The 22605-nt window shown below is 41.1% G+C and overlaps 1 protein-coding gene and 1 long non-coding RNA gene across 2 annotated transcripts in view; one reads left to right on the top strand and one right to left on the bottom strand.

Moving 5' to 3' along the window:
* The window catches only part of MRTFB (myocardin related transcription factor B), a 261518-nt gene extending 259233 nt beyond the window's left edge, over nt 1-2285 (top strand). Inside the window, exon 18 of the mRNA XM_059154986.1 lies at nt 1634-2285. Within this exon, the coding sequence (XP_059010969.1) occupies nt 1634-1935 (302 nt within the window). The 3' untranslated portion in view covers nt 1936-2285. The remainder of the gene's footprint in view (nt 1-1633) is intronic.
* Nucleotides 1-22605, bottom strand: part of LOC131819708 (uncharacterized) — a 52791-nt gene that overhangs the window by 24051 nt on the left and 6135 nt on the right. The window lies entirely within an intron of this gene.

Genomic DNA, 22605 nt, shown 5'->3' with positions numbered 1-22605 from the left:
GCAGAGAACACTGTCAGAGGGAGCAGGGCAGGTGCCCCGCCTCGGAGGAGAGGCCGTGGACAGAGCAGGGGGCTCTAGGGAAGGTGCGCGGCCCACACGGCACGTGCACACGGAGAGGACGTTCCAGGCACAGGGAACAGGCTGGGCGAGGCCAGACATGATGAGCAATTGGGGCCGTGGCCCTGCCGTGCGCCCAGCCACAGGCCAGACAGATGCTGGCGTTCAGCTGTGGGACGCCCTTCACGCACAAAGTCTGAAAAACCAGGTCCGCATGGTAGGCGAGAGCCGGGCACGCAAGGACCCCCCCAGTGGAGGGGCCTCAGAGTCTCCTGTCGAGAATTCTGTTAACTTTGGCCCACACCGAGCCTCGGAAAGCTTTTCAGACACTGGACACAGGCATCATCCCGCATCTCCACAGCCCCTACTGCACACTGGCTCTAGAACCCGGGTGAATCTCCGGTCGCTGTAAACGCAGACACGCCCACACGCTCAGCGCCGGGAAATGAACAAGAACCAGCCCGCGGGGCAATCACGCACCGGCACCGAACCGGGGCAGACCGACTCCAGCACAGATGGGAACCACACGTCCCCGACCAGTTAACGTGGCCACACAGTCCTCTCGGAGGTTTCTCGTCCCCTCAGGACCCTTCCCTCCCGCTCCCTCCACAAACGGCTTAGCTTCTGAGAAGTCTGACAAGCCGTTCATCTGAACCTGCTTTAACTTCCGAAAGAAACCTCATCTTGAAACCCTGCCCGTCTTCTCTGCTAGTGTCTGTGGCAGGGTACTAAAATTAAACCCCTACTGTGTCGTTAAACAAAAAGCAAAGGTGTTCCCCAACGTTGGGAAGGCCCTCTTGTTGCTCAGGACTGTGTCCCAGATCCTTGCAGGTGGGAACCATTGATGATGGCCCAGCGGGGGGTCGGGTTGGGGCGGAGCGGGGGGGGGGGGGAGCGGGGGGTCACTCACCCTGGACAACACATACAGGAGACTCAAAAGCATCTAAAATCCAAAACAAACAAATGCTAGTAGGATCCCGTCCGACCCTGATGGTGAACCGACAGCGAGGAGGGGCCTGTATTCGGGTTCGTAGTTAAGAATGTCAAGTGCTTCCCATTAGGGACTCCAGTGTTGGCCTTTGAGACCCTTGTTCTGCCTCTTCTCCCCCAGCTGGATGGTCCTCAAGTCCACACTCAGCAGAATGGCAAACAAAGCTTTGTGCCCATGAAGTTCGCTCGACCAAGAGCACAGTCACAGTGGTTTTGTTACGTACTTTAAAGCACTAAAAAAGGTCTGCAAAGCCATTGAGACAAGCAGCTTTATGTGCTCTACTTCAGTTATGTCTGTCAAACAACGTGGAAGGTTGGCCAGGACATCACATGCATAAGAGACATAGAAGCCACAACAGGGAGACCAAAAAAAAAAAAAAAAAAAAAAAAAAAAAGTGCTACAACCTAAAGCTACTTACCCGTCTCCCCACACCTCTAGTACACAGCGGCCAGCGAACGGGAAGGCAGCCGGGGGCAGAAACATACTCAGTGCTATTAGACCCCAGACCCTGCGCCAAACACTTCACACAACCTCACTGAACCACAAGTCTATGAGCTAAGAACTGTTATTGCCTCCATTTTACAGATGTGGCAACGGAGGACAGAAAGGGGAATGATTTGCCTGAAATTACACAGGAAGCAGAGCCCGGATGCGAGACCACGCTTCTGATGCCCCAGAACCCAGACCACTTCTGCAGACTCAGTGCATACAACGCTTGTCTCCATTCCAATATGTTACCAATTCAACCAATCGTGGCTGACCGAATTTCCATCCGTCATGAGGTTCAACCCCAACTGTGTGTCTCCCATGTCTCCATGTCACACGTTTTTACAAAGCAGCTATTCCCTGGGAGTGGTGTGTGGCATTCAGGCCAGGGCTCTGACTAGGTTAGCCGGCCACCGCCGGGATTACAAGACCAGGAGGCCATAAATGAGCCCCAGTGGCCACAGTCAGTGACTCACTCACAACCAAGCATTGTCTATCAGGGCTGGGACTTCTAGAGCCCCTTGAGCACATCTAGAAGCCCAAGAGTCACAGAACAGGGACTCCTGGGTGGCTCAGTCAGTTAAGCATCTGCCTTCAGCTCAGGTCATGATCCCAGGGTCTGGGGATCGAGTCCCCCATCAGGCTCCTTGCTCAGCAGGGAGCCTGCTTCTCCGAACTCCACCTGGCTCTCCCCCGCTTGTGCTCACCCTCTCTCTCTCGTGGACAAATAAATAAAATCTTTAAAAAGTTCCAGGACTGGGGCGCCTGGGTAGCTCAGTGGGTTAAGCCACTGCCTTCGGCTCGGGTCATGATCCCAGGGTCCTGGGATCGAGCCCCGCATCGGGCTCTCTGCTCAGCGGGGAGCCTGCTTCCTCCTCTCTCTGCCTGCCTCTCTGCCTACTTGTGATCTCCCTCTGTCAAATAAATAAATAAGTTCTTTAAAAAAAAAAAAAAGTTCCAGGACAATTTTTACAACACCTAATAAAGTTGAAGAGACAAACTCTGTGACTCCGCTGTTTTGGTGTACGTCCTGGAGAAGCACCCTTGGCCCCAGACCGCCATGTACCGGAATGAACATTAACGCATCCAGAGCAAGCAAGGAAGACAGCTCGTGCGCCTTTCAGCCAACTTTAAACACAGCCATTTACCTAAATGCGCTAAACCAGAAAATCAAATGTGTCACCATAAAGAATCTCCAAACAGGGCGCCTGGGTGGCTCAGTGGGTTAAGCCGCTGCCTTTGGCTCAGGTCATGATCTCAGGGTCCTGGGATCGAGTCCCACATCGGGCTCTCTGCTCGGCAGGGAGTCTGCTTCCTCCTCTCTCTCTGCCTGCCTCTCTGCCTACTTGTGATCTCTGTCTGTCAAATAAACAAATAAAATCTTTAAAAAAAAAAAAAAATCTCCAAACAAAAGGCTTCAGGGAAGAAAGTGGAGGAAGACACAGGGGTAACTCAAGTCACCTTTTAAAACAAGAACACTGTGGGGATTTCTAGATATAAAGATATAACGTATAAAAAAAATATATAGCTGGTAAAGACATGTCCATTTCAAGGTTCAGGCTACTTCTGGAAAAAGGAAAAAAATTAGACTGTGGAAGGTGTAAAGTAATCTTCAATTAATACTGAATGTTTCATTTAATTTCTTTCTATGTTTTATTTAATAACTCTATAGCCATATAGAACAACATTAACATTACTTACTGGCAGTTGATTTCTTTCTTCTGCCCCATTCATTTCAGTGAGTTGGAAATATTTCATGTAAGAAAACACATTTAGGGTCCCCTGGGTGGCTCTGCCAGTTAAGTGTTTTATGTCTTCAGCTCAGGTCATGATCGTGGAAGGTGGTCATGGTCCTGGGGTCGAGCCCCCATGGGGTTCTCTGCTCAGTGGGGAGCCTGCTTCTCCCTCTCCCACCCACCCTGCTCATGTTCCCTCTCTCACTGTGTCTCTCTCTGTTACATAAATAAATAAAATCTTTAAAAAATAATACTAATAAATAAATAAAAATAGTAAGTTATAAGGGCATGATATAAACAACTCTATGCCAATAAATTAACTTAGATAAAACAGACAAATTCCTAGAAAGGCACAACTACCAAAAGCAGACTCGGGGAAAAAAATCAGAAATTCGAATAGACCTACAACAAGTAAAGAAAATGAATTAATTTTTAGAAACTACTGACAAGGGGCACCTGGGTGGCTCAGTGGGTTAAAGCCTCTGCCTGCGGCTCAGGTCATGATCCTGGGGTCCTGGAATCGAGCCCTGAGTCGGGCTCTCTGCTCAGCAGGGAGCCTGCTTCCTCCTCTCTCTCTGCCTGCCTCTCTGCCTACTTGTGATCTCTCTCTGTCAAATAAATAAAATCTTTAAAAAAGAAAAGAAAAGAAAAGAAACTACCAACAAAGTGGCTTCACTCATGAATTCTACCAAAAATTCAAAGAAAAATTATTAGCAATTTTTCACAAACTCTTTGAGAAAAGAGAGCTCCTACTGACTTTCTATTAGAGAGGACCCTGACATCAATACCTAATAAAGACATAAGAAAACAAAATAAACACACTGGTGCGGGTTAGGAATATATACACAAACATCCTAAACAAAGGACTAGCAAACCAAATACTGCGACATACATACAGTATGTATGTGTATGTATTTTCACATTCCCCAGGGTTCTGAATGACACACTGGCCCAGAAGGACTTCACAGATAAATTCAGAGCCATTCCACTCTATAGCAACAGAGTACACATTCTTCTCTAGCGCACATGGAACATTCTCCACAATAGATCACATCCTGGGTCATAAATCAGGTCTTAACTGGTACCAAACGTTTGGGATCATTCCCTGTATATTTTCAGACCACAATGCTCTGAACCTAGAACTTAATCACAAGAGGAAATTTGGGAAGAACTCAAATACATGGAGGCTAAAGAGCATCCTACAAAAAAATGACTGGGTCAACCAGGAAATTAAAGAAGAATTTTAAAAATTCATGGAAACAAACAAAAACTGAAAACACAATTGTTCAAAATCTGTGGGACACAGCAAAGGCAGTCCTGAGAGGAAAATATATAGCAATACAAGCCTTTCTCAAAAGAACAAGAAAGGTCTCAATGGCACAACCTAACCTTACTCCTAAAGTTGCCAAATAAAGCCTAAACTCAGCAGAGAATTAATAAAGATCAGAGCAGAAATCAATAAAATAGAAACCAAAAGAACAGCAGAACAGATCAATGAAACTAGGAGCTGATTCTTTGAAAGAAGTAATAAGATTGATAAACCCCTGGCCAGACTTATCAAAAAGTAAAGAGAAAGGACCCAAATTAATAAAATCATGAATTAAAGAGGAGAGATCACAACCAACACCAAATAAATACAAACAATTATAAGAATATATTATGAGCAATTATACGCCAGCAAATGTGACAATCTGGAAGAAATGGACGCATTCCTAGAGGTGTATAAACTACCAAAACTGAAACCACGAAGAAATAGAAAACCTGAACAGACCCATAACCAGTAAGGAGATTAAAGCAGTCATCCAAAATCTCCCAACAAACAAGACCCCAGGGCCAGACTGCTTTCCAGGAGAATTCTACCAAACATGTAAAGAAGAATTAATTCCTATTCTCCTGAAACTGTTCCAAAAAAACAGAAATGGAAAGAAAACTCCCAAACTCATTTTATGAGGCCAACATTACCTTGATCCCAAAGGCAGACCAAGGCCCCATCAAAAAGGAGAATAACAGACCAATATCCTTGATGAACACAGATGCAAAAATTCTCACCAAGATACTAGCCAACAGGATCCAACAGTACATTAGAAGGATTATTCACCACAACCGAGTGGGATTTATTCCTGGGCTGCAAATTAATTAATATAAATAAAAGAAAGGACAAGAACCATATGATCCTCTCAATAGATGTTAAAACAGCACTTGACAAAGAACAGCATCTTTCCTGAGTCAAACTCTTCAGTGTAGGGATATAGAGAACACAGCTCCATACCATAAAAGCCATATACAAAAAGCCCACAGTGAATATCATTCTCAATGGGGAAAAAGAGAGATTTTCTGCTAAGGTCAGGAACACGGCAGAGATGTCCACTATCACCACTGCTATTCAACATAGTACTAGAAGTCCTAGCCTCACCAATCAGACAACAAAAAGAAATAAAAGACATCTGAATTGGCAAAGAAGTCAAACTTTCACTCTTTGCAGATGACATGATACTCTTTGTGGAAAATCTAAAAGACTCCACTCCAAAATTGCTAGAACTCATACAGGAATTCAGCAAAGTGGCAGGATATAAAATCAGTGCACAGAAATCAGTTGCATTTATGTACACTAACAATGAGACAGAAAAAAGAAATTAAGGAGTTAGTACCACTTACAACTACCCCCTAAACCATAAAATATCTAGGAATAAACCAAACCAAAGAGGTAAAGGATCTGTGCTCAGAAAACTAAAGAACACTCCTAAAAGAAATTGAGGGAGACACAAAGAAATGGAAAAACATTCCATACTCATGGGTTGAAATAATAGATATTGTAAAAATGTCTACACTAGAGCACCTGGGTAGCTCAGTTGGTTGAGCGACTGCCTTCGGCTCAGGTCATGATCCCGGACTTCCAGGATGGAGTCCCGCATCGGGCCCCCAGCTCCTTGGGGAGTCTGCTTCCCGCTCTGACCTTCTCCTCTCTCACTCATTCTCTCTCAAATAAATAAAATCTTTTTTAAAAATGTCTACACCACTAAGAGAAGCAATGCATTCAATACAGTAATACCATCAACTTTTTTCATAGAAATTGAACAAATAATCCTAAAATTTATATGGAACCAGAAAAGACCCCGAATAGTCAGAGGAATGTTGCAAAGAAAAGCAAAGTTGGCAGCATCACAATTCCAGACTTCAAGTTCTATTACAAAGCTACCATCATCCAGACAGTACGGTATTGGCACAGAAATAGACATGTAGATCAATGGAACAGAATAGAGAGCAGAAATACTATGGTCAACTAATCTTCAACAAAGCAGGAAAGAATGTCCAATGGAAAAAAGATAGTCTCTTCAACTAATGGTGTTGGGAAAATTGGACAGCCACATGCAGAAGAATGAAACTGGACCATTTCCTTACACCACACATGAAAATAGACTCAAAAATGGAAGACAGACCTCAATGTGAGGCAGGAATCCATCAAAATCTTTGAGGAGAACACAGGAAGCAACCTCTTTGATCTCAGCTGCAGCAACTTCTTTCTAGGAATATCGCCAAAGGCAAGAGAACCAAGGGCAAAAATGAACTATTGGGACTTCATCAAGATCAAAAGCTTTTGCATAGCAAAGGTAACAGTCAACAAAACCAAAACACAACTGACAGAATGGGAGATATTTGCAAATGATGTATCAGATAAAGGGTGTGTGTGTGTGTGTGTGTGTGTGTGTCTTTATATATAGATAGATAGATAAACATCTTTATAAGATTTATAAAGAACTTATCAAACTCAACACTGAAAGAACAATTAATATCCAATCAAGAAATGGGCAGAGGACATGAATAGACATTTCTGCAAAGAAGACGTCCAGATGGCCAACAGACACATGAAAAAGTGCTCATCATTCAGCATCAGGAAAATACAAATCAAAACGTCAATGAGATACCACCTCACACCAGTCAGAATGGCTGAAATTAACAAGTCAGGAAATGACCGATGTTGGAGAGGATGCAGAGATAGGGGAACCCTCCTACACTGTTGCTGGGAATGCAAGCTGGTGCAACCACTCTGGAAAACAGCATGGAGGTTCCTCAAAAAGCTGAAAATAGCTCTATTTTCTGACCTATGACCCAGCAATAGCACTGCTGGGTATTTACGCCAAAAATACAAATGTAGTGATAGGAAGGGGGACGTGCACCTGAATGTTTATAGCAGCAATGTCCACAATAGCCAAACTATGGAAAGAAACCAGCTGTCCCTGACAGATGAATAGATAAAACTGTGGCGCATATATATATATATATATATATATATATATATATATGTGTATATATATATATATATATATATATATATATACACACATATATATATATATATATATATATAATATTCTCAAGGATTTTGATGGATTTTGATGGATTCCTGTCTCACACTGAGGTCTTTCAACCATTTTGAATCTATTTGGGGGTATGGTATAAGGAAATGTTCCAATTTCATAAAGATGTGGCATGTAAATATATATATATAGATAGATAGATAGATAGATAGAGAGAGATATCTGTGTATACACACATATATATATATCTCCAAGTATATGTATTATTTGGGTCCTCTCTCTCTCTCTACATACACACACACACACACACACAGGAATATTATATAGCCATCAAAAATGGAATCTTGCCATTTACAATGATGTGGATGGAACTAGATACTATTATGCTAAGCAAAATAAGTCAATCAGAGAAAGACAATTATCATATGATCTCATTGATATGTGGAATTTGAGAAATAAGATAGAGGATCATAGGGAAAGAGAGGAAAAAAATGAAACAAGTAGAAACCAGAGGGAGATAAGCCATAAGAGACTCTTAATCTCAGGAAACAAAGTGAGGGTTCCTGGAGTGGAGGGGGTGGGAGGGATGGGGTGGCGGTCATGGACATTGGGGAGGGTATGTGCTGTGCTCTGTGCTGTGTGTTACGTAAGACTGATGAATCACATACCTGTACCCTTAAAACAAATAATACATTTTATGTTAATGACAAATAAAAATGTTTAAAGATGCTATCTTGCCATTTGTATTGACATCAGTGGAACTAGAGGGTATTATGCTAAGTGAAATAACTCAGAAAGACAATTCTCATATGATCTTACTCAGATGTGGAATTTAAGAAACAAAACAGAGGATCATTGGGGAAGAGTGGGAAAAATAAAACAAGATTTGGGGCGCCTGGGTGGCTCAGTGGGTTAAGCCACTGCCTTCGGCTCAGGTCATGATCTCAGGGTCCTGGGATCGAGTCCCACATCGGGCTCTCTGCTTGGCGGGGAGCCTGCTTCCCTTCCTCTCTCTCTGCCTGCCTCTCTGTCTACTTGTGATCTATCTCTGTCAAATAAATAAATCTTTAAAAAAAAAAAATAAAACAAGATGAAATCAGAGAAGGAGACAAACTGTAAGAGACTCTTAGTCACAGGAAACAAACAGAGGGTTTGCAAACATGCTGGAGGGGCAGGGGGTCAGGGATGGGGTAACTGGATGATGGACAGTGAGGAGGGCCCATGATGTCATGCGCACTGGGTGTCATATAAACTGATGAATCACTGACCTCTACCTCTGGAACTAATAATACATTATATGTTAGCTAACTGAATTTAAATTTTAAAAAATAAAATTAAAAAATGTTTTTAATTTTTATTTAAAAAAATTTTAAAACTTACACAAGATGTTAAAAAAAAAAAAAAAGATGGTCAACATTAAAAGTCATTAGGGAAATGCAAATCAGAATCCCATGAGATACCGTTCATACCCATCAGGATAACAACTGAAAAAGAAAATTACAGATCTTGGTACAGATTTGGGCAAATTGGAACCCTTGAGCATTTTCCATAGTGGCTATAGCCACTATGGAAAACAACAGGACTACACCCTCAAAAAAATCTAATATACCCAGCAACACCACTCTGGATATATACCTAGCAGAACTGAAAGCAGACTTTTGAAGAGGTATTTGTGTACCCTCCTTCATAAGAGAATTATTCAAAATAAAAAAAGTTGGGAAGAAACCCAACTTTCCAATGATGTGAATGGATAAATCAAAATGTGGCCTATACATGCAAAGAAGTATTATTCGGCTTTAAAAATTCAAAGACAATTCAAATTCATAGGCAGCAGAATGGTAGTTGCCAAGGGTTGTCATAGGGAACAATGGGGATTTATTGTTTAATGGGTACAAAATTACAGTTTTCCAAGATGAAAACAGTTCTGGAGTTGGGCAATGATGATGGTTAACAATGGAATATACGTAGTGCCACCGAACTACACACGTAAACTGGCGAATTTTATGCTATGTGCGTTTACCACCACTAAAAGTTTTAAAAGCAGATGTGGGGGCGGCACTTTCTGTATAATAGAGCAAAGATGTGGATTATGGCAGACTTCTAGTTGCAAATGATGTAAGCTGAAAGGTAGGTGAGTACCATCTTAAAACACTCAAAGAAAAGAAAGCTGTTAACCTGTGGTTCTGTTACCTGCAAAATCATCTTTCAAAAATGAAGGTAAGAGTTTCTCAGACATATAAAAGCTGTAACAGCCCATCACCTGCAGATTCTTATAAGAAATATTAAAGGAAGGAGGTATCTGGGTGGCTCAGTCAGTCAAGCATCTGCCTTCAGCTCAAGTCAGGATCCTGGGGTTCTGGGATCAGGCCCTGCATTGGGCTCCCTGCTCAGCAGGGAATCTGCTTCTCCCTCTCCCTCTCCCTGCTCATTCTCTCTCTCTCTCAAATAACTAACTAAAATCTTTTTAAAAGAAGCAATATTGGGGCACCTGGGTGGCTCAGTGGATTAAACCTCTGCCTTCCACTCAAGTCGTGATCTCAGGGTCCTGGGATCGGGCCCCACATCGGACTCTCTACTCAGTGGGGAGCCTGCTTTCCCCACTCCCCCCACCTGCCTCTCTGCTTACTTGTGATTTCTGTCAAATAAATAAAATCTTAAAAAAAAAAAAGAAGCAATATTAAAGGAAGTCTTTCAGAAAGAAGGAAAATGATACCAGACACAACTTTAGATCTACACAAAGGAAGAGCACCAGAAACAGTAACTACATAAGTAAGTATATGACAATTTTTCTTAGTATTTAAATCTCCTGAAGGATAACTGGCTGGGTCAAAGAGAAAATAAATAGGAAGATGATAAAGATACCACATCAATTGGCTCATTAAATGTAAATGGTCTAAATAATCCAGTTAAAAGGCAGAGATCTTCAGAATGGTTAAGAAAGGAAACCTGACTCTATGCTGTCTAAAAGAAATACCCTTCAATTATAAATAAACAGAAATAGGTTATAAGTAAACATATAGAGAAAAGTATGCCAATCAATTGTTTAATTATTGAAGTGGTTATACTAATAAATTACTGAAATAGTTATATTTATTTTTTTGAAATGGCTACATTTACATGATACAAAGTTTCAAAGATCTCAGAGCAAATAATATTACCAGAGATAAAGGTCATTTCATAATGATAAACTCATCAAAAGTCAAAGGAATTCTGTTTATGTACTTAGCAGATGCAAATAACGTGAAACAAAACAACAACAACAACAACAACAACAAAATCACAGAATTTCAAGGAGATACAGATAAATCCACAATTGCAGTCGAGATTTTAATACCTTCTCAGCAGCTGATAGAACAAGTCAGGAGAAACCAAGTAAGGATTTTTGTTTAATATTTGAAAATACCAACAATCAATTTCATATGTATAAAACATTTCACCCAACAGCAGAATAGAGTCTTTACAAAGGCATATGTTCCCCCACCACAATGAAATTAAGTGTGGAATCCATAAAAGGAAGATCCTTTAGAAAATCCCCACATGCTTGGAGACTAATTAACACACTTCAGAGTAAACTGTGAGTCAAAAAATAAGTAAAAGAGAAAATAAGCATTTTGAACTAAAGGAAAAGAGAACTAGATCCAAAGCTGTGATATGCTGCTGAAAGCAGTAGATGAAGGGGAAGGTATGGGGTCAAATGCCTTTAATAAAGAAGAAGGGGGGCGCCTGGGTGGCTCAGTGGGTTAAGCCGCTGCCTTTGGCTCAGGTCATGATCTCAGGGTCCTGGGATGGAGTCCCGCATCGGGCTCTCTGCTCAGCAGGGAGCCTGCTTCCTCCTCTCTCTCTGCCTGCCTCTCTGCCTACTTGTGATCTCTCTCTGTCAAATAAATAAAATCTTAAAAAAAAAAAATAAAGAAGAAGGGACTCCAATCGTTCAGTGTCCATTTTTTAAAAACTAGAAAAGCGAGAGGAGTTAAGATAGCGGAGGAGTAACAGGCTGAGACGACATCAGGTAGCAGGAGATCAGCTAGATAGTTTATCAAACCTTTCCGAACACTTACAAATCCAACAAGAGATCAAATAGAAGAAGAGCAGCAATTCTACAAACAGAAAATCGACCACTTTCCGAAAGGTAGGACGTGCGGAGAAGTGAATCCAAAGCGACGGGATGATAGACCACTGGGGGAGGGGCCGGCTCCCAGCAAGAGATGGAGCAACAGAGCACAAGATCTGAACTTTTAGAAGTCTGCTCCACTGAGGGACATCGCTTCAGAGGTTAAGCCAGGGTGAAGCCCACGCGGGGACAGCGTGGTCCCAGGTCCCATGGGGTCACAGAAGGATTGGGGGTGTCTGAGTGTCACAGTGCTCACAGGTATCAGAGTGGGGAAGCCGGCTACAGAGACGGAGCCAGGGACTGAGCTGTCAACTCGGGGTTACCTTAAACTGTGATCTGTTGCACAGTCAGACCACTGCTCTTTGAACAGGGACCCCACAAGATCCAGAGAGACCCCCTGGAAGAACTCAGGAAGCTGCGGGGGTTCGGAGACTCCAGGCGGGGCTGTGTGCCAGAGACAGAGATGCTTGGTCACAGGCTATGTGAACTCAGAGCACGACTGGAGGCCAGGGAGATGGGAGTGACTGAGTGCTTTTCTCTGAGGAGGCACTGAGGAGTGGGGCCCGAGCTTTGAGCTCTTCCAGGCCAGAGGCTGGGGATTGGGAGGCCGCCATTTTCATTCCCATTCTCCAGAGCTCTACGGAAAGCCTTCAGGGAAAAAAAGCTCTTGAGAGCGAACCAAGCAGATTACTCAGCCCGGCCCCTAGTAAGGGCGGTGCAATTCCGCCTGGGGCAAAGACACTTGAGAATCACTACACCAGGCCCCTCCCCTAGAAGATCAGCAAGAAATCGAGCCAAGACCAAGTTCACTTAGCAAGGAGAACAGGGGAACTCCAGAGGAGGAGAAAGCAAAGCATGGAATTCATGGCTTTATCCTCGTGATTGTTGAGTCTTGCAAAATTAATTAATTTTTTTAATTTTCTTTTTTCCTTATGCTAAAATTTTTTAACTTTTACTCTTTCCTCTTTGAATGTTTTTTAACTAGTTTATTTTAACAATACCTTTCATTTAAAAAAATCTTTCTGAACCTTCATTATTATAGTCCTATTTTATCCTTCATTGTATCTAACTTTATTTTTTGTATACACATAGGGTTTTTTCTTCTAAATAGATTTGGGATGCTTTTTCTAATAGATCAAAACACACCCTAAATCTAGCACAGGGTTTTGTTCTAGTCTCCAGCCTGAGCTAATTCTCTCCACTTTCTTTTTCTTTATGCTCCCAACCAACTTATCTTATCAACTCCTCTTTTTTCTTTAATTTTATTTATTTATTTGACAGACAGAGATCACAAGTAGGTAGAGAGGCAGGCAGAGAGAGAGGAGGAAGCAGGCTCCCCGCTGAGCAGAGAGCCCGATTGGGGCTCAATCCCAGGACCCCGGGATCATGATCTGAGCTGAAGGCAGAGGCCTGAACCCACTGAGCCACCAAGGTGCCGCTTATAAACTCCTTTTTTAGAAATTTTTAATTTTTTTAAATTTCTTTTTAGAAAAAATTTTTAAAAATTTTCTTCTTTAGGGATGCCTGGGTGGCACAGTGGGTTAAAGCCTCTGCCTTCGGCTCAGGTCATGATCTCGGGGTCCTGGGATCGAGCCCCGCATCGGGCTCTCTGCCAACAGGGAGCCTGCTTCCTCCCCTCTCTCTCTCTGCCTGCCTCTCTGCCTGCTTGTGATCTCTGTCTGTGAAATAAATAAAAATCTTTTTTAAAAATTTTTTTTCTTCTTTATAGTCATATTCCATCCCTTCATCGTGTTTACCCATGTTTACCCTTATTTTGTATTAAGTTTTTCATTCTTTAAAATTTTGGAAGGTAGTTTCTTCTAAGAGACCAAAATACTCCCAAAATTAAGTGGGTGACTTTCTTCTATTCACCAGTCTAGTGTATATATATATATATTTTTTTTTTCCTTTATTTTTTTCTTTTAAAAATTTTTTTTTCCTGAACTTTTTACCTCCCTTCTTTCCCCCACGATTTGGGGTCTCTTCTGATTTGGTTAAAGCACATTTTCCTGGGTTCTTTGCTACCCTTCTAATATTTTATTCTCTCATTCATTTATTCTTATCTGGATAAAATGACAAGGTGGAAAAACTCACCACAAAAAAAAGAACAAGAAGCAGTACTGAAGACTAGGGACCTAATCAATATAGACAACAGTCATATGTCAGATCTAGAGTTCAGAATGACAATTCTCAAGGTGCTAGCTGGGCTCGAAAAAGGCACGGAAGATATTACAGAATCCCTATCTAGAGAAATAAAAGAACTAAAATCGAACCAAGCTGAAATCAGAGAAGCTATTAATGAGGTGCAATAAAAAACGGAGGCTCTTACTGCTAGAATAAATGAGGTAGAAGAGAGAATTAGTGATATGGAAGACCAAATGACAGTATAAAGAAGCTGATCGAAAGAGAGACAAACATCCACTGGGCCACAAGGAGAAAATTCGAGAGATAAGTGATACCATAAGATGAAACAACAATTAGAGTAATTGGGATTCCAGAAGAAGAAGAAAGAGAGAAGGGAGCAGAAGGTATACTGGAGAAAATTATTGTAGAGAATTTCCCTAATATGGCAAAGGGAATAAGCATCAAAATCCAGGAGGCGCAGAGAATCACCCTCATAAATCAGTAAGAATAGGTCTACACCCTGTCATCTAATAGTAAAATTTACAAGTCTTAGTGACAAAGAGAAAATCCTGAAAGCAGCCCGGGACAAGAAGTCTGTAACATACAATGGTAAAAATATTAGATTGGCAGCAGTCTTATCCACAGAGACCTGGCAGGCCAGAAAGGACTGGCATGATATACTCAAAGCATTAAACTAGAAAAACATGCAGCCAAGAATAATATATCCAGCCTGGCTATCATTGAAAATAGAAGGAGAGATAAAAAGCTTCCAGGACAAACAAAACTAAAAGAATTTGTAAACATCAAACCAGCTCTATAGGAAATACTGAAAGGGGTCCTCTAAGCAAAGAGAGAGCCTAAAAGTAGTACACCAGAAAGGAACAGAGACAATAGACAGTAATAGCCACCTTACAGGCAATACAAGGGCACTAAATTCATATCTCTCAATAGTTACCCTGTATGTAAATGGGCTAAATGCCCCCAATCAAAAGACATAAGGTATCATAATGGATAAAAAAACAAGACCCATTAATATGCTGTCTACAAGAAACTCATTCTAGACTAAAGACACCTCCAGATTTAAAGTGTTTAAAGTGAGGGGGTGGAAAACAATGTACCATGCTAATGGACATCAAAAGAAAGCTGGGGTGGCAATCCTTATATCAGATCAGTTAGATTTTAAGCCAAAGACTATAATAAGAGATGAGGAAGGACACTGTATCATACTCAAAGGGTCTGTCCAACAAAAAGATCTAACAATTTAAAATATCTAAGCCCCTAACATGGGAGCATCCAACTATATACACCAATCAATAACAAAATCAAAGAAAACACATTGACAATAATAGATAATAAATAGACTCAAGGGACTTTAACACTCCCCTCACTGAAATGGAGAGATCATTCAAGCAAAAGATCAACAAGGAAATAAAGGTTTTAAATGATACACTGGACCAGATGGACATAACAGATATATTCAGAACATTCCAATGCAAAGCAACAGAATATACACTCTTCTCTAGTGCACATGGAACATTCTCCAGAATAGATCACATCTTGGGTCATAAATCAGGTCTCAACTGGTATCAAAAGTTTGGGATCATTCCCTGCATATTTTCAGACCACAATGCTCTGAAGCTAGAACTCAATCACAAGAGGAAATTTGGAAAGAATCCAAATACATGGAGACTGAAGAGCATCCTTCTAAAGAATGAATGGGTCAACCAGGAAATTAAAGAAGAATTGAAAAAATTCATGGGAACAAATGATAATGAAAACACAACAATTCAAAATCTGTAGGATACAGAGAAGGCAGTCCTGAGAGGAAAATATATAGCAATACAAGCCTTTCTCAAGAAACAAGAAAGTTCTCAAATACACAACCTAACCCTACACCTAAAGCAGCTGGAGAAAGAACAAGAAAGAAAGCCTAAACCCAACAGGAGAAGAGAAATAATAAATATCAGAGCAGAAATCAATAAAATAGAAACCAAAAGAACAGTAGAACAAATCAACAAAACTAGGAGCTGGTTCTTTCAAAGAAGTAATAAGATTGATAAACCCCTGGCCAGACTTATCAAAAAGTAAAGAGAAAGGATCCAAATTAATAAAATCATGAATGAAAGAGGAGAGATCACAACCAACACCAAAGAAATACAAACAATTATAAGAACATATTATGAGCAATTATACGCCAGCAAATTTGACAATCTGGAAGAAATGGATGCACTGCTAAAGGCATATAAAGTACTATGACTGAACCAGGAAGAAATAGAAAACCTGAACAGACCCATAACCAGTAAGGAGATTAAAGCAGTCATCAAAAATCTCCCAACACACAAGACCCCCGGGCCAGACGGCTTCCCAGGGGAATTCTACCAAACATGTAAAGAAGAATTAATTCTTATTCTCCTGAAACTGTTCCAAAAAACAGAAATGGAAGGAAAACCCCCAAACTCATTTTATGAGACCAGCATTACCTTGATCCCCAAACCAGACAAGGATCCCATCAAAAAAGAGAATTACAGACCAATATCCTTGATGAACACAGATGTGAAAATTCTCACCAAAATACTAGCCAATAGGATCCAATAGTACATTAAAAGGATTATTCACCACAACCAAGTGGAATTTATTCCAGGGCTGCAAGGTTGGTTCAGCATCTGCAAATCAATCAATGTGATACAACACATTAATGAAAGAAGGAACAAGAACCATATGATACTCTCAATAGATGCTGAAAAGCATTTGACAAAGTACAGCATCCTTTCCTGATGAAAATTCTTCAAAGTGTAGGGATAGAGGGCACATACCTCAATATCATCAAAGCCATCTATGAAAAACCCACCGCAAATATCATTCTCAATGGAGAAAAACTGAGAGCTTTTCTGCTAAGGCCAGGAACACTGCAGGAATGTCCATTATCACCACTGCTATTCAATATAGTACTAGAAGTCCTAGCCTCACCAATCATACAACAAAAAGAAATTAAAGGCATCCGAATTGGCAAAGAAGAAGTCCAACTATCACTCTTTGCAGATGATATGATATTATATGTGGAAACCCCTAAAGACTCCACTCCAAATCTGCTAGAACTTGTACAGGAATTCAGTAAAGTGTCAGGATATAAAATCAGTGCACAGAAATCAGTTGCATTTCTTTACACCAACAACAGGACAGAAGAAAGAGAACTTAAGGAGTCAATCCCATTTACAACTGCACCCAAAACCATAAGATACCTAGGAAGAAACCTAACCAAAGAGGCAAAGAATCTATACTCAGAAAACTATAACATACTCATGAAAGAAATTGAGGAAGACACAAAGAAATGGAAGAAAATGTTCCATGCTCATGGATTGGAAGAACAAATATTGTGAAAATGTCTCTGCTACCTAAATTAATCTACACATTTAATGCAATCCCTATCAAAATCCCATCCATTTTTTTCAAAGAAATGGAAAAAATCCTAAAATTTATATGGAACCAGAAAAGACCTTGAATAGCCAGAGGAATATTGAAAAAGAAAGCCAAAGTTGGTGGCATCACAATTCTGGACTTCAAGCTCTATTACAAAGCTGTCATCATTAAGACAGCATGGTACTGGCACAAAAACAGATGACACATAGATCAATGAAACAGAATAGAGAGCCCAGAAATAGACCCTCAACTCTATGGTCAACTAACCTTTAACAAAGCAGGAAAAAATGTCCAATGGAAAAAAGATAGTCTCTTCAACAAATGGTGTTGGGAAAACTGGACAGCCACATGCAGAAAAATGAAACTAGACCATTTCCTAACACCACTAATGAAAATAGACTCAAAATGGATGAAGGACCTCAATGTGAGGCAGGAATCCATCAAAATCTTTGAGGAGAACACAGGCAGCAACCTCTATGACCTCAGCCGCAGCGACGTCTTTCTAGGAATATCGCCAAAGGCAAGGGAAGCAAGGGCAAAAATGAACTATTGGGACTTCATCAAGATCAAAAGCTTTTTGCACAGCAAAGGTAACAGTCAACAAAACCAAAACACAACTGACAGAATGGGAGAAGATATTTGCAAACGACGTATCAGATAAAGGGCTACTATCCAAAATCTATAAAGAGCTTTGGAAACTCAGCACCCAAAGAACAAATAATCCCAATCAAGAAATGGACAGAGAGCATGAACAGAAATGCCTGCAAAGAAGACATCCAGATGGCCAACAGACACATGAAAAAGTGCTCCACATTGCTCGGCATCAGGGAAATACACATCAAAACCACAATGAGATACCACCTCACACCAGTCAGAGTGGCTAAAATTAACAAGTCAGGAAAAGACAGATGCTGGCGAGGAGGTGGGGAAAGGGGAACCCTCCTACACTGTTGCTGGGAATGCAAGCTGGTGCAACCACTCTGGAAAACAGCATGGAGGTGCCTCAAAATAGAGCTATGCTACGACCCAGCAATCACATTACTGGGTATTTACCCTAAAGATACAATGTAGTGATCGGAAGGGGCACATGCACCTGAATGTTTATAGCAGCAATGTCCACAATAGCCAAACTATGGAAAGAACCTGGATGTCCATCAACAGATGAATGGATAAAGAAGATGTGGTGTATATATCTACAATGGAATACTATGCAGCCATCAAAAGAAATGAAATTTTGGCATCTGCAATGATGTGGATGGAACTAGAGGGTATTATGCTTAGGGAAATAAGTCAATCAGAGAAAGACAATTATCTTATGATCTCCCCGATATGAGGAAGTTGAGAGGCAATGTGGAGGGTTTGGGTAGGAAAAGAATAAATGAAACAAGATGGGATTGGGAGGAAGACAAACCGTAAGAGACTCTTAATCTCACAAAACAAACTATGGGTTGCTGGCGGGGGTGGGGGGCGGTAAGGAGAGGGTGGTGGGGTTATGGACACTGGGGAAGGTAGGTGCTATGGTGGGTGCTGTGAAGTGTGTAAACCTGGTGGTTTACAGACAGATTACAGATTCACAGACCTGTACCCCTGGGGCTAATAATACATCGTATGTTAATTAAAAAATAAAAAAATATTTAAAAATAAATACTAGAAAAGCAAATTAAGCCTAAAACGAAGTAAAAAAAATAAATAAATAATAAGGGTCAGAACAGAAATAAGTGACATAGAAACACAGGACAGGAAGTGGGGGAAAATCAACGGAAATAAAGCAGTCCCTGTGGAAGAGAAGTAAAAATCAGTAAGCCTCTACCAAACAAATTAAGAAAAATGAAGAGAAAGACACGCATTACCAGTATCAGGAAGGGGAGGGCAGTGACCCCAGCAGACTCTGTGAATGGAAGTGGGTAGTAAGGCACTGTTAGGAGAAATTTCACATCAGTAATTCAGCAACTTAGTTGGAACAATTTCTACTACAAAGCTTACTTTTAGGAAGAAATAGATAACCCGATTCATCCTGTATCTATGAAAGAAATTGAATTAAGAAGAAAAAACCTTTTCACTAGGAAAACCCCAGGCCCACATGGTGTTCTGGTGAATTACACTGATCATTTAAGGAAGATATAATACTAGTTCCATCAAACTCTTCTAGAAAATTTTAAAGCTGGCCCTCAAAGTCAGGGCCAGCACCGGCAGTAAAGGAAATGCTTCCTTTACTAAAAGAATAGTTCCATATTCCTTATGTCAATGTTACCCGGATTCCAAAGCTAGAAAAGGACATTACTAGAAAAGTGAATTACTGACCAATATCCTTCATGAATATGCAAAATTCCTAAATAAATTTTTAGAAAATTGGATGCAATAATATATAAAAACCATAATATATTGTGAAGTGGAGTTTATCCAAGGAGTGTGGGGGTGGTTTAACATTGGGGGGAAAAAAGTCAATGTAATTCAACATATTAAAAACTAAAAAAAATTAAAACTATGGTCATTTCAATAGACAGAAGCAAATGTGATGAAATCTGGCACTCATTCCTGACTTTTTAAAAAAAATCCCTCAATGAAGTAACAATTGAAGGGAACGTCTTCGACCTGATAAAGGGCATTTGTGACAAACCCACAGTAGTTAACATCACACTAACTATGAAAAGACTGAATGTGGGTGCCTGGGTGGCTCAGTTGGTTGGGTTTGGCTCAGGCATGATCTCAGGGTCCTGGGATCGAGCCCAGCATCAGGCTCCCTGCTCAGCGGAGAGCCTGCTTCTCCCTCTGCCTCTACCTGCCATTCTGCCTACTGTGCTCTCTATCTCTCTGCCAAATAAATAAATAAAATCTAAAAAAAAAAAAAAAAGAAAGAAAAAACTGAATGCTTTTTCCTTAAGGTCAGAAATTATCCAAGAAGGTCATCTCACTTCAATATCACACTGGAAGTTTTAGCCGACAAGGTAAGGAAATTAAATAAAAGATTCAGATTAAAAAGGAAGAAGTCGGGCGCCTGGGTGGCTCAGTGGGTTAAGCCGCTGCCTTCGGCTCAGGTCATGATCTCAGGGTCCTGGGATCGAGTCCCGCGTCGGGCTCTCTGCTCAGCAGGGAGCCTGCTTCCCTCTCTCTCTCTCTGCCTGCCTCTCTGCCTACTTGTGATTTCTCTCTGTCAAATAAATAAATAAAATCTTTAAAAAAAAAAAAAATAAGGAAGAAGTCAGAGGCACCTGGGTGGCTCAGTGCATTAAGCCTCTGCCTTCAGCCCAGGTCATGGTCCCAGGGTCCAGGGATGGAGCCCCTTGTCGGGCTCCCCGCTGAGCAGGGAGTCTGCTTCTCCCTCTGCGACTACCCCCACCCCCTCAGCTTGAGCTCTCTCTCTTCTCTGATAAATAAATAAAAATAAAGAAAAAAATTAATAAGACAAAAGTTTCTGGTTATGAAATCAGTATTCAACAGTAAACTGCATTTACTTCTCCCTTTCCGACTCCCCTGCCTATGTTCCCTCTCCAACTGTGTCTCTGTCAAACCAATAAAATCTTTAAAAAAAAGAAAGAAAGGAAGGAAGAAGACTTAAAACTCAGTATTCACAGACGACATGACTGTCTACATAGAAATCCGGAGGAAGGCACCTAAATACTACTCCTAAGTGAGTTTAACAAGATGGCAGAAAACCAGTTTAATACAAAACACTTACGCATATTTCTAATTACTAGTAATGCACTGCCAGGAAATGGTAAATTTAATATCATCCCCAATACCATCTGAAACATGAACTACACAGGGAGAAATCTGACAAAGAGGTCACAGATGTGGATATGGACAACTACAAAACACTGCTCCGAGAAATTAAAGAAGACCGACATAAATCAAGAGATGTTATCATGTTGATGGATGCGGAGGCTCAGTTCTGTCAACATCTTAGTTCTCTCCAAAGTGACCTACTGACCTACACTTTTTTCGGTTTTGTTTTGTTTTTAAAAGATTTTACTTATTTATTTGACAGATCACAAGTAGGCAGAGAGGCAGGCAGAGGTGGGGAGGAAGCTGGCTCCCTGCCGAGCAGAGAGCCCGATGCACAGGGTCCTGGGATCACGACCTGAACTGAAAGCAGAGGTTTTAACCCACTGAGCCACCCAGGTGCCCGTGAACTTCAGTTCCCATCTCATATCACATACAAAACGAACTCTAAGGATGCCTGGGCGGCTCAGTGGGTTAAGCAGCTGCCTTCGGCTCAGGTCATGATCCCAGCGTCCTGGGATCGAGTCCCACATTGGGCTCCTTGCTCAGCAGGGAGCCTGCTTCTCCCTCTGCCTCTGCCTGCCATTCTGTCTGCCTGTGCTCGCTCTCTCCCTCTCTCTCTCTGATAAATAAATAAAATCTTTAAAAATAAATTTAAAAAAAGAACTCTAAATGGATCACCTAAATGTCAGTTTTTCATTGAAAACTTTCTAGGGGAAAACCTCTATGACTTTGAGTTAGACAAAGATTTCTTTATAGATTTCTTAGACACATCAAGAAAGGAACAGATAAATTGGATTTTATCAGAAGTTAAAACGTCTGCTCTTAAAAGAACACTATTAAGAGAATGAAAAGAGCCACGGACTGGAAGAGAATATTCAGGAATCAGTATCTAATGAAGTATTTGTATCCAGCATACATCAAGAGCTTGCTGAGTTCAATAAGAAGAAAACAAACAACCCAATTAAAAAAGGCATCAGGGATTTGAACGGACACTTCTCCAGAGAAGACAGGTGAGCAGTAAATATACACATGAAGACACAGTCAACATGGCCAACCACTGGACAAATATAAATTAAAACCACAGTGAGATTTCTCTGCAGGGCTGTGACAATAGCTAAATTAAAGTGACCGTATCAAGCATCGGTGGGAATGAGGCCCTGGAACCTTCCTACACAGCTGGTGGGAATGTGAAAGGCACAACCACTATGGGAAACAGTTTGTCAGTTTCTTAAAAAGATGAACCTATTATCCAGGCATTTTGAAAGCATTGCAATATCCTGTCAAAGGTTTGTACGGGAATGTTCGTCGTAGCTTTCTTGGTCATCCCTCCAAACCGGAAACAGCTTTAAAGATCCCTACTGCTCAGGGGTGCCTTGGTGGCTCAGAGCATTAAGCCTCTGCCTTTGGCTCAGGTCATGATCCCAGGGTGCTGGGATTGAGCCCTGCATCTGGCTCTCTGCTGCTTCCTCCTCTCTCTCTGCCTACTTGTGATCTCTCTCTCTCTCTGTCAAATAAATAAATAATTTTTTTTTAAATTCCTACCACTCAGTAATCACAAGGAGTGAATTCTTGGTATGAAATAATCTAGGACACGGATGAGTCTTGAAATAAGGGCGCTGAGTGAAAGAAGCCAGAAAAAAAAAA

Source organism: Mustela lutreola, chromosome 17 (assembly GCF_030435805.1).
Source record: "Mustela lutreola isolate mMusLut2 chromosome 17, mMusLut2.pri, whole genome shotgun sequence".
Lineage (NCBI taxonomy): Eukaryota > Metazoa > Chordata > Mammalia > Carnivora > Mustelidae > Mustela > Mustela lutreola.
The sequence above is the reverse complement of the archived record's forward strand: the minus strand, read 5'-3'. Positions and strand labels throughout refer to the sequence as shown.